At 50.6% G+C, this 12,138-nt stretch overlaps 1 protein-coding gene across 1 annotated transcript; it reads left to right on the top strand.

Annotated features, from left to right (window-relative positions):
- Window positions 1-3,144: 3,144 nt before the first annotated feature.
- Window positions 3,145-9,014, top strand: LOC106863510 (keratin, type II cytoskeletal 5-like). The gene is made up of 9 exons (XM_014892983.2): window positions 3,145-3,714; window positions 4,284-4,498; window positions 6,137-6,197; window positions 6,762-6,857; window positions 7,109-7,273; window positions 7,664-7,789; window positions 7,991-8,211; window positions 8,520-8,554; window positions 8,728-9,014. The coding sequence occupies exons 1-9, from the start codon at window positions 3,145-3,147 to the stop codon at window positions 9,012-9,014; spliced, it is 1,776 nt and encodes a 591-aa protein (XP_014748469.2).
- Window positions 9,015-12,138: the final 3,124 nt, after the last annotated feature.

Here is a 12,138-nt window from a genome sequence, read left to right as displayed (position 1 = left end):
GGATCCTTGTCCTGTCACTGGACCACTGAACAGTCTGACACCATCCTCTTGCCACCTCTTGGAGATGTTCATATGGGTTGATGAGAGACTCTCTCAAATTATATATATATATATATATGGATATTTGGATATTCCTATGATTGTTGGGATCCCCTCCTCTCCAGACTGGCCACGCCCAGCTCCTGCTATTTCTCCTCATCAAAGAGATGCTCTGGACCTCTCATCACCTTTGTGGCTTCCACTGGACTCTCTCCAGGAGCTCCTTGTCCTTCTGGACCTGTGGGGTCCAGAGTAGAACACAACACTCCAGACGTGGCCCCACCAGAGCCAGGCAGAGGAGCAGGATCCCCTCACTGACCTGTTGGCTACTCTCTTCCCAAAGCATCCCAGGATTCCATCGGGAATTCCATTCCTCCTGACTGCAGGAACGCACTGCTGGCTCATCATCAACCTGTCATCCGCCGAGACTCCTCAGTCCCTGCTGTCCAGAGGATGTTGCAGAGACCAAAAAACCAGTGAAGGTTAAAAATAAACTCTGAGTCACCTCAATTTCTGACCTCTCTGAATTGCACAGGTCGGGTGCAAGGATTTAACACAGTTCATGACAACCCAACCTTAACCAACCTGGAGAGTTTTTAACATGTTTTTTCCAGTCCTTTCTGAAAAAAAAGAGCAAATCGAAGCTCAGAGGCAGCTGAGCTTCTGCAGACAGGAGCCTGTTCCTCCTCACCTTTCTCTGCAGCGCCCTCATCCCCCAGGAAACCCCCGAAAACATGTCCTGCCTTTCCACAGGGAACTGTCCCACCTGAGGGGCCAGCACAGCCCCCCTGCACCCCTGAGCACCTTCAGTGGGACACTGCACGTGAGCAACACAAACCAAGAAAGGAAAGTGTGAGGGACCGAGAGATTCTGCAAGAATTTTCCTTGTTTTGGTGCCTAAACCATCATTTGCTCTGCTCTTTCAAATCCTTTGTAGTATTCCACTTAATTGCCATTGTCTGCAGCAACAGGCTTTCCTAGAAGAGCTGGAGAAGTAATGACTCCCTTCCACATGAATCCTTTCCCTCTGCTTTAATTAAAACCTGTGCTCCTGTTCCCAGGTGTGACTTTGCATAAGTGATTTGGGAGTCAAAGGCAAGTTTCCCTGCCTGGCCCCTGTTCACGGGCTCTTGGCACAGCTATGCCAGTTCACATGGGCAGGCATAGGAAAGCAAATCTCCATGGATCTGCCATGCTTGGAACAGAGGTTACTTATTTTCAGTATCACTGTGTTTATTTTCAGCGCCCAGAGGTCTCATGGCCGAGGTTCCTGCTGCTGCGAAATCAGGAGTCGCTGGGTTTGGATGGAGCCAGGGGTGAAGTTTTCCCAGCAAGACGCTGCGTTTCCAGCCTGCAGGATATTCCCACATCTCTACTCCCGGGGCGAGAGCACCCCCTTGCTACAGCCCAGACACCTCCCTGTCCACACGAGGGATCTTGGATCAGCCCATCCAGGGACCGGCTCCGATGGCGCCCGCGGTGACTCACCGCTGGAATCGGGAGATGGGAGCTGGGAGCGCTGCTGTTTTCTGATTGCAAGGAGACACAACCCAACCAAAGCAAACCAAACCCAACCGAACCCCTCCTGCTCAGGTTCTTTTAAGTTCCCAGACAGAAAAAAGGCAGTGGTTGGAAACACATCAACACAAACACCCTCTGAGACGCAGCCGATCCCCTTAAGCGCCTCCTTTTGGATTGAGCTCCCGCACTTTTTGCTCACGTAGATGAATTTGGGAGGTTTTTTTAGTTTAGCTTCTCAGGGTCTCATCTCTCTCTTTCAGTATTACTTCACCTGGCCAAGGCAGCCCCGGGCAGTGGGCAGAATCCTGTTCACAAAAGTATTTGGGGAAGTATTTTGAGTGGGAATAAGGGGATTTCTTTTCCTGTATCTCGTGTCCAGCTCTTCATGGACACAAGAGAAGGATCCCCAGCTCTCAAACCTTTACACAACCGAGACTCATTGTGGGTGTTGAAACTCCTGCACAAGGGTTCACCCAGGAGCAACATCAAGAGGCAAAATCTATTTTAGAAAGTTTTTCCAGCTGTGTGATCTCAGTGGAGTGAAGGAGGGGGTGGGAAGGAAAGTGGGTGAATTCCCCTCCACAGAACATCTTGGAGAGCCAGCAATGACGTGGAAATTGTTGGATAAATATAAGGCAGGAGGGCAGAAAAAGTGATAGAAATACCACTTCACAGGGAGCTTTTGAACCCCGAGCCTGACAAGGACGTACTACAGAACCACAATCATTTCAAACAGCTTTTTAATAGTATTTTTATAAGTCTATATTAAGGAAAGCACTATTTAAGCTATTTTGACATGATTTTGGAAAAGACATTTACTTGCTGTCTTTCAAAATCATGTTAACTAATTTCTCAGTTTCCCCTAGAACAAGGGGAGATGATTTTTTTGTAAGATCCCAGAAAATACTGCCATGACACAGCTTCCACTCAGCTCATCTCTTCAAGCCCATGACCATTTAGATCCAGAAAAGACATATCAAACTTGAATATTAAAAAAAAAAGCACAATATCAGAACTGATCATTAAAATCACCTTCAGACCAAACTTCCCCAAGCCAACAACAGAACACACATGGCCAGTTGCAGAGCTGGAAACCTTGGAAAAGCCCCTATTCTTCTTGCCTATGCAACATGTTAAACCTTAAAATGCAACTTGCAAAATCTTTGCTTTGCTCAAGCGAGCGAGTCCTTGGCTCGCCTGAGGGAAAGCTGCTCCCAGGGTCTCGGGAATCGTGTTGCATCCTGCCCCTGAGTGCAGACCTGGTCCCATTCAATTCTAATTCCATGACTCAGAGCGGCGGCTTTGGTGGAGGGGGGAGCTCCCTCTCGCCGTTACTTTCCTGCCTGCAAACAATGCATTTTTCAGCGCCTCGCCATAGCCGAGGTGTGTTTGACAAGGCAAGTTGCTGCAAGGCACGTCAAGTTCTGAATTCCCGTGCCAAGTTTTCCAAGCAGATAAAAGAGGAGGCTCCCAAGCTCTCCCATTACAGGGGTTTCTGTCTCCATTGCCCTCTGCTCTTTTCCTGCTACACGCCTTTTTTAGTTTTCCTCTCTCCTACTCTTTATCTTCCCAACTGAACCAGCCATGAGCCGGATCTCTTTCAGATCATCTACTGGAGGGGGCATGAGGGGCTTTAGCTCAGGCTCTGCTATTGTAGGAGGTGGTGGCTCTGGGACCAGAAGCAGTTTCAGCTCTGTCTCTGTCTCCAGAGTCGGAGGAGGAAGAGCTGGAGGTGGAGGAGGCTTTGGAGCTGGCGGTGGCTTCGGCAGCAGAAGTCTCTATAACTTAGGTGGAAGCAAAAGAATTTCCTACAGCTCTGTCGGTGGAGGTCTACGGAGCGGAGCCGGGGGCGGATACGGCTTTGGTCTTGGCTATGGTGGTGGAGCAGGCGCTGGCTTTGGCTTAGGAGGAGCCGGTGGTGGTGGCGGCTACGGGCTGGGAAGTGGATTTGGGCTGGGGGGGCCTGGATTTGGTGGCCGAGGTGGCCCCGGGTTCCCTGTTTGCCCACCTGGTGGCATCCATGAAGTGACTGTCAACCAGAGCCTCCTGGCACCCCTCAAGCTGGATATCGATCCGGAAATCCAGAAGGTGCGAACACAGGAGAGGGAGCAGATCAAGACCCTCAACAACAAATTTGCCTCCTTCATCGACAAGGTGAGAGTTTGGTCTGAACCATTAAGCCACGCATGCTATCAGTTGCCTTGGGGAAAAAACTTCAGGATGAAGCTTCATTTCGATTTAGGGACTTGCCTGAACTGATCCCAGCCAACAAACAACTCAGGCTTGGCTGAAAACTAAGAACTGTTTTATGTTTCCTCTTAGCAAGGATGAGTTTTTCAGTGTCTTTATATTATTGACAAAGTAATTCTCTCTCTTCCCTGTAAAAACCATCTCGGTGTGGATGGATCTTCTCCTCTACAATGTGATAGAACCAGTTTAAACCAGTAAGGTGGGCTGAGCATCTCCTAGGGGGAGAAATATTAAAGTTGCAAGTATGGGTGTTTGGCCTGATTAAAATTCCTGAAAAAAATCCTACTAAACATCTCCAGAAGCTTCTAATACTTTTGAGAATCCAATGCCCTAAACTGGGATACTCTTAATAATTCCCCTTTGCTTGTCCCAGCATCTCTGGACCTTATCTGCTGGAGATCTCACCTTTTCCTGGCATTTGTGAGGTTTTCTGCATGTTGTTCACACATGTCCCTGGTTTTATTCCTCCTCAGGTGCGCTTTTTGGAGCAGCAGAACAAGGTGCTGGAGACCAAGTGGTCACTGCTCCAGGAGCAGGGTCACACTGTTACCAGGAAGTCCCTGGAGCCCCTTTTCGAAGCCTACATCAACAACCTGCGGCGGCAGCTCGACAGCCTGATGGGAGAGAGGGGCCGGCTGGACACCGAGCTCCGGAGCATGCAGGACATGGTGGAGGACTTCAAGAACAAGTAAGGGGTCACGTTCTGCAGCATAAGTCATTCCAGCCAGGAAAATCCAGCCAGGTGCTCATTCCTGCTGGTGCACACATTGTGTTTGATCCAGGTTCCTCTTCCCGGCATAAAACATGTTCCCAGAATTACCCCTTGTTATTTTTCATTTATCGTGAGCAAGGTCAGTGTTTAGCACAAAGTTCCTGGGGAGCTGCTCCAACATAATAGAGGTCATGGTCTGATCCCTGGAGTCTCCTGGAGACCAGGAGACAGAAAAATTAGTAAAATTAGTAAATTGTGAGGATAATAGACAGGCAAAACCAGAATGAAATGTAGCCAATAAACTTCCAGCTCCAAAATCCCCCATTTCCCATTCTATGAAGGAAATTCCAGCCTTTCTAGAAGGCCCAGGTGACCTGGGAATGCTTGGGCTCACTCAGCTCCCATCACCTGGAAGATGATCAGCCTTTTGCCAGAAATTTCCCAGGGGAGGGAATTAATCCCCTGGTGAGACACAGGATCCAGTGGAGAGGGGATGGATCATTCTCAGGACACACCAGTCAGCACCTGCTGCCCGGAGGGGATTTTTTGGGGTGGATTTTTAGGTGAGGCCATTGACTTTTATTTGGCTGAGAACAATATGTCCCTTCTTCAACCAGCCCTGACCGACTGCAAATTTGAGAATCACCCTGCAGGGCTAGAATATGTTAATATTAGCTAGTTAAGCATGGGAAGAGACAGATTTTTGGGAGAGGGGCTGGGAAGATGACACTTAGATCCAACAGGAGGGACTGACAAAGCTCTTGGTGTGGTTTTGGGTGCATTTGAGGTCTTTAAATGTGTTCTAGGCTTTTAGAAATATTGGTCAGGCTCCAAACAATGAATTCTATACTCTGGATTTCAGGGCTACCTCCTGGGAAAGAAAACACATTTTATTTCAAGTCTAGAGCTTGTTCCTAGTGCACTGGCTAATTCCCACCTCTTCCCTTGTCCACTCAGAGATCTGGCTGCAGGGAAAACTCTGCCAAAATTGGTGAGAGGACTGGAACAAACCTGCCTTTGAAAGCCAGGTCTTTGTCTCAAGAGCCTGCATGTTTTGTCTACTTTCTAGCTAAGCCCTGCCCTGATTATCTGATGAGAGGATGTTGCTCTGAGCCATAAAAAGTTCCACAGAACCACTGTCAGAGCTGTAATGATCCTCTCTTGCACAACCATGGAGTTTTTTGTTTTAATTAAATGCTGCAATAGGTTCTTCAGAGCCATTAGCATTATTATAATACCAAATATCAAATGATTGCTTTATTATACATTTGTAGGCATTGCAGTGCAGCTTTGTTGAAAGTCTTTTGCATAACTTTGCTCGGAGCGAAGGTCACAGGGAATGGCTGCTCCTGCTTCCTGCCAAAACGGGCTCTGAATCTGCACATTTATGTATGAGCTTGACTTTATGGGCAGTGATTAAAATATATTAATTTAACTGAGACTACTCACACCATGCAGTCCCACAGTTCAAAGACAGTAATATTTGCTCTGCGTCTGCTCTGGATAAACATGTGGGAGTAGGGAATATATCCATGAACCACAACTGATGATTTGGGAATGGGGTGCTCCCACCTCTTCATTCCATCCACCCCCCCCACTCTTTCATCCTGGCAGATATGAAGACGAGATCAACCGGCGCACAGGTGCTGAAAATGAGTTCGTGGTCCTCAAGAAGGTGAGTGGTTTGGGAATTTCGAGCCAGGAAATGGAATTAACTCACCTTGCAGAGTTCAAGCAAGACTTGGTGGGAGCTGGGGTCTGGCACTGTCATGGCTGGTCAAGCTGTGAGATCAGCCCAATAGAGCTGCCCTGTTTTCTGGTCTCTTGTGGCTCAGCTCAGCTCAGTCTCTGGTCACATCCTTGTGAGTCAGAGCCTTGCCTTCTGCCCAAGAACCTGATTCTGGCTCACAGTCAATGTCCAACATTATGTTAAAACAATACCTTGATCACGGGGACAAGAAAATGAGCCTGAGGAACTGCTGGCAATGGCACAGGTTGCCCAGGGAAGCTGTGGCTGCCCAATGCATGGAAGAGTTCAATATGGTCTATGTAAGGTGTCTTTGCCCATGGCAGGGGTGGGAATTGGATGAGCTTTCAGGTATGTCCCTTCCAACCCAAATCATTCCATGATTCCACAATTCTATGAATAATAAATGTGGAAGCAGACACAATCCCATTGATGTCCTGAAGCCCCTTTGGGTTCTGGTTTCATCAGAAACCATTGGTATCTTCTCTTTAGGACGTGGATGGTGCTTACATGAACAAGGTTGAGCTGCAGGGCAAAGCTGATGCGCTGGCAGAGGAAATCAACTTCCTGAGAGCTCTGTACGAGGCGGTGAGTGGTTCCTGGAGAGCATCCCCCAGCACCTGCCCCGTGGATCCCACACCCAGGGCTCTATGGGTCCAGAGGAGAAGGTGGTCTCAACCTTTTGGAAATGATAATGCAGAAATAAGTTACAAAGTGGAGACAGAACAGGGGAAATGCAAGAAAACAGCTTGGCAGGGAGGACTCCCAAAATCACCTAATCTCTGTGGTTTCCACCATGGATGCCAGAACATTAGCTTCATTTTTTGCATCTTCTGCAGGAGTTGTCCCAGATGCAGCAGCAAGTGTCTGACACCTCAGTGGTGCTGTCCATGGACAACAACCGGAACCTGGACCTCAACAGCATCATCGCCGAGGTGAAGGCGCAGTACGAGGACATCGCCAACCGCAGCCGCGCTGAGGCCGAGGCTTGGTACCAGAACAAGGTGGGAACCTGGGGTGACAGGCTGATTTCTGTGGTCAGAAATGATCAGAAATTATTTCCCATCATCTGAGGGGAGACAGGGACGAGATGTTCAAAGGTTTTGATTTTGGGCTCACGGCATCACTGGTAGAACAGACCTTAAACACTTCCCCTTCCAGATTCGTGTAGGTGACAATGCCCAGGTCCCCTGCCCCATCAGGCACTGCCTTCCCAGCACATATTGAGAGCTAAGGGCAAGTACTGTTATTCCATGGGCAGGTTTCACAGGAATTTTGTCCCCCACCCCTTAACCCTTATCCAGACCTACACTTTGTTTCCTGAAGTCCCTCACCCTTCCCTGAGCTCCCAGTGCTCACCAGTGCTCTCTGCTCTTCTCCTTTCACTGCACCAGTACGAGGAGCTCCAGGTCTCTGCCGGGAGACACGGGGATGACCTGAGGAACACCAAGATTGAGATTTCAGAGATCAACCGGATGGTGCAGAGGCTGCGGAATGAGATCGACAGCGTGAAGAAACAGGTAGGAGGGGGATGTTCCTGCAGAGCAGGAGGAGGTGGGGGGGAGGTGATGGTGGTCAGACACAGCAGGAAGAGCCAGCTCCCATCAGGAGGCCTCAGTGCCATCCTGGGAGCCACCAGCCAGTGTCCACAACCCCCCAGCAACAGAGAGAGTGGTTTGGGGAGCCCAAGTGAAACAGCTGCCTGTTCTTCCCGCTCCCAGTGTGCCAACCTCCAAGCAGCCATTGCCGAGGCCGAGGAGCGTGGGGAGATGGCCCTCAAGGACGCCAAGGCCAAGCTGACCGAGTTGGAGGATGCCCTGCAGAAAGCCAAGGCTGACCTGGCCCGGCAGCTCCGGGAGTACCAGGAGCTCATGAACGTCAAGCTGGCCCTGGACATCGAGATTGCGACCTACAGGAAACTGCTGGAGGGAGAGGAGAGCAGGTGAGGACACATGGACCTGCTGTGTGCTGACCAGGGATCATCTCCTTGGGGTCAAACAGCTCTTTCCAAGGGGCTGGAGCACCAGGGCAGACAGAGACATCTCAAATGGTTGAAATGGTTGAAATTTTGAACTTTGTAGGCAAAGTTTTGTGTCCAGCTCTTGGCACTGATACTGATAAAAATGAGCACTATCACATTTCACCTGTAACACAGACACACCCCACCCTACCAAAGGCCATGCAGGCCTAATGAGATGGTCCCATGGACAAGGTTTTGGCATTTTTACTCACTTTCCCCTTTCCCAACAGGCTTGCTGGAGAAGGAGTCGGAGCTGTCAGTGTCTGTGAGTATCACCTCCCTTCCATCTCTTCATATCCCCGTCCTTCCACCTCCTTGTACCTGCTCCCCTTCCTCCTCTTCCCACCCAGCCCTCCCCAAGGGGGTGACAAGGTGGGGGTCTCCCCACCTCGGAGGCCCAGCTGTCCCCTCACATGAGCGTTCCTGCTTCATTCCCAGCCGTGGTCAGCAGCTCCAGCGGGATGGGCTACGGCGGCGGGAGCTGCCTGGGCCTGGGCGGGGGGCTCGGCATGGGCGGCGGCGGCGGCGGCGGCTACACCGTGAGCAGCGGCGGCTTCGGCAGCAGCGGAGGCTTCGGAGGCGGCAGCGGAGGCTTCTCTGGGGGGCACAGCTATGGTGGAGGCAGCTCCTTCAGCTCTGGGAGCAGCCGGGGCGTCAGCTCCAGCACAGGAGGCAGCGTCAGGATCGTTTCCAAGACCACCACCAGCAAAAAGACCATCAGATAAGGCTGGGAGCGTGTGATAGTCGGCAATGCCGGCCTCCTGCCCTGCAGATTGTGGTGTAAATAGCAGCGCTAGAGCCTCTCCTTCCTCCATCCTTCACCTCTGGGGCAGCGGGGGGGACCAGGACCCCTCTGTGAGAATCTGGAGCACCTTTGGCTGAAGCACAGGTTGTAACAGGTCACTGGCTGGGCACGGACCCCCTGGTGCCCCTCTGTCAGCGAGCCCTTGGTCTCTCTTCAAAGTCAGGCGTTCAAAGGGAAATGGAAGCACTGTGTGGATGGTGACAACCATTTCCTTCATCCCATTCCAAGGGTGAATCACAGCCTTGTGGGACCACAGTCCCAGGTCCTCGGCAGTGAAAACATCTCCAAAAGGCTCCAAAAGCCTCTGCCCCCAACACATGTTACAATCTCCAAAGGTTTTGTCTGCAATTCAAGATTTCTTCCAGCCCCTTCTGTTTTCTCTGGCACTTGTGGGAAAGGTTTTTGCTTTGTGTGTATAAGATTCCTAACTACTTGTCTTCATGGCTGCAGCCTCCTCACTTCCATGCCTAACCTACCGTAAGGTCCAATAAAAGAGCATTTGTCATTTTTAAACTCTGCTGGATTTTGACTTTTCTTCCCTCCTCCTGCTGCGGGTGTTGGTTTGTGCCGTGCCTCTGCTGCACTGGAGACACCCTGAGGGCAGTACCTGAGACAGGATTGGATCCTTGAGGAAACAAAACTCAGTTTTAGGACTTGGGCTCTAGGACAAGTCGGGGCAAATGGAGAAGAGGTTGGGATGAGCAACCTGGTCTATGGAAGGTGCCCCTGCCCATGGCATATGGGTGGAATTGGATGGGCTTTAAGGTCCCTTCCAACCAAACTATTCCATGATTCTATGGATGGAGAACTGAGGCACAGGAAGGAAAAGCTGCCTCAGAACTGAGCCAAAAGCTGGATGAATCCCACTGTAGTGGTTGCCTGCAAAGTTGCACTTTCTGCCTGTCACTGCAGGAGGAAGTAAGTGCAGGGAAGTGGGGAAAAGGAAGGTGGTTCCCAAAGGTTTATTTGGGATTCATGGGTTGGCTCGTGCAGGGCATGGCTCAGCCATTAATTTATACAAGCAGGAGTAAATTGTGCAACAGAGGAGCCCACCTCTGGCATCAGCACCATGGCAAGGACACAGCGAGATTGGCACACAGCAAGAAGGGGATAGAGCAGGTGGACATTGCCCTGACTGGGAAGAGCAGCTGCAGGGGCAGGCACAGGGCAAGGCACCCAAAATCTGCACACACACGGTTTGCACACGGAGGTTTCCCTGGGACACCCAAATATCCTATGAACATCCTGGCTGTTCCTCTGCAAGGGCAGTTTCAAGGCCTCAGTTCATTTGGAGGTCTTCCAAGGTGCCCACAGCACTTCAGTCTCCCAGTTCCCACCCAGCTGCTCAGGAGGTTTCCATGACCTGGCTGGTTGGGGGATTTCAGCTGAGATTCCAATCCCGGGCTGCCTCCTGTGGCTCCTGATCCCGCTCTCCCGCTCCCTGCCAGTGCTGGGTGTGGATCCAGCAGGAATGGGGCAGTGCCAGGCAAGGTGGGAATCCAGCCCCAACGGCAGGACAAGAACCACGGGCAAGGAAAGAGCCAGGGCAGAAGGGGAGCAGGTGAGGAAGGATCGCAGTCCTTTGGGAATGCTGGTCCCCAAAGGAGATGGTCAGTGCCCATCAACCCATCCCTCAATCGCTGCAACTTCCAGCTGGGAAAGGAGACGAGAGGGGATGTCAGCCGGGTCTGCCAGAAAAAGCCCCTAGTTCAACATTCCTGAGCAGCTTTCCAGGGAAAAGCCTCCAAGCTCCCACACCAGCGGGACCCCCTCATCCATCACCTGGTGCAGGTGTGAGAGCCCTGGCCGAGCCAGCCGGGCATCTCCAGCAGGTGGGGACCCAGAGCAGGGAAAGGGATGGTCCCGCCCATGGTGGGATGAACATCCCGAGGCTCCACTCCAGCACCTGGCAAGGGCCATGGAACAATATCTTGGGAAAGCTGGGGCAGCCCGTTTGCACCAGAGGAGGTTTTATGGTGGGTGAATGGTTGGGCTCCGTTAATTGAAGAGTTTTAACCACTTTTCAAGCATCTGGCTTTGTTTCCTAGACTGATTTGAGGGAATGGGGACAAGCTACCAGAGTCGAGGTGGTGGCTGGAGGCAGAGCAGCCCAATTTTTTGGGTTTTATTATTGAAAATGTCAAATCTGATGGTTTTTGGTTTTTAACCCAAGTTGCACAACACATTGGACTATCGACCACATCAACACATGGGTCCACCACCAATGAACCCTCCATGAAACATCTTTGCCAAATCCTTACTCATCCCCATGGCAGCAGGACAGCTCCTGATCCTCTGTGAGCCAGTACTGGGTTTGTCTCCCGCTCTCTGAGGGTGAGGATGCAGCCAAAACCAGCCCTGAGCAGCTCTGTGTTTTCTGTTTCCAGTTAAGTGTTCTAAGAGCCCATCCTGGCACATCTTCTTTGCATCTTGCAGAGCAGATGCAAAAAGCTGTATTCAACTTCCATCCTCCTGATTTGCAGACACCTGGAAAATTTGACACGCTCAAGTCAACATAACGTGATTTTAGCTGCCACCAAAACACCAGGTGAAACATTTTCTGAAACCCAACATTTAATTTCAATGTTTCCTATGGGAATGATCCTGTCTCAAAACAGTGAATCAACTGTCCTTAACAATTCCAAAACAAAATTTTGCAGCTTTTTTTGAGTCAAAAGCAGAATTTCTATCAAAGAAAATTATTTTAATCAGCAAATTGTTTATTTGCACAGGCTGCGAATGAAACAAGACACAAAATGCCTGCAGGAAAGACAACACAGGATGCAGCAAATCCAGAGTGGAACAATATTCCCAGCTGCCATCTGCTCAATTGGGGCAATATCTCGCTGCCCAAAGCAGTTGGAGGTCAGGAATGGCACCAGTTCCTCAGGACAGCAGAGTGGCAAATAAACACAGGGGCCCCTGGAATCTCTGCCCTGTGATTGGATCCACTTTCCAGGACACATGGATAATCCTCCTTTATCTTCCCAGCTCCTTGTGCCAATCCAGCTGTTTTAACAGGGAAAAATTAAGCTCCACACCAG

This window comes from Sturnus vulgaris, chromosome 30 (assembly GCF_052056855.1).
Source record: "Sturnus vulgaris isolate bStuVul1 chromosome 30, bStuVul1.hap1, whole genome shotgun sequence".
Classification (NCBI taxonomy): Eukaryota; Metazoa; Chordata; class Aves; order Passeriformes; family Sturnidae; genus Sturnus; species Sturnus vulgaris.
Note: the sequence above shows the minus strand (reverse complement) of the source record. Positions and strands in the feature narration are given on the sequence as shown.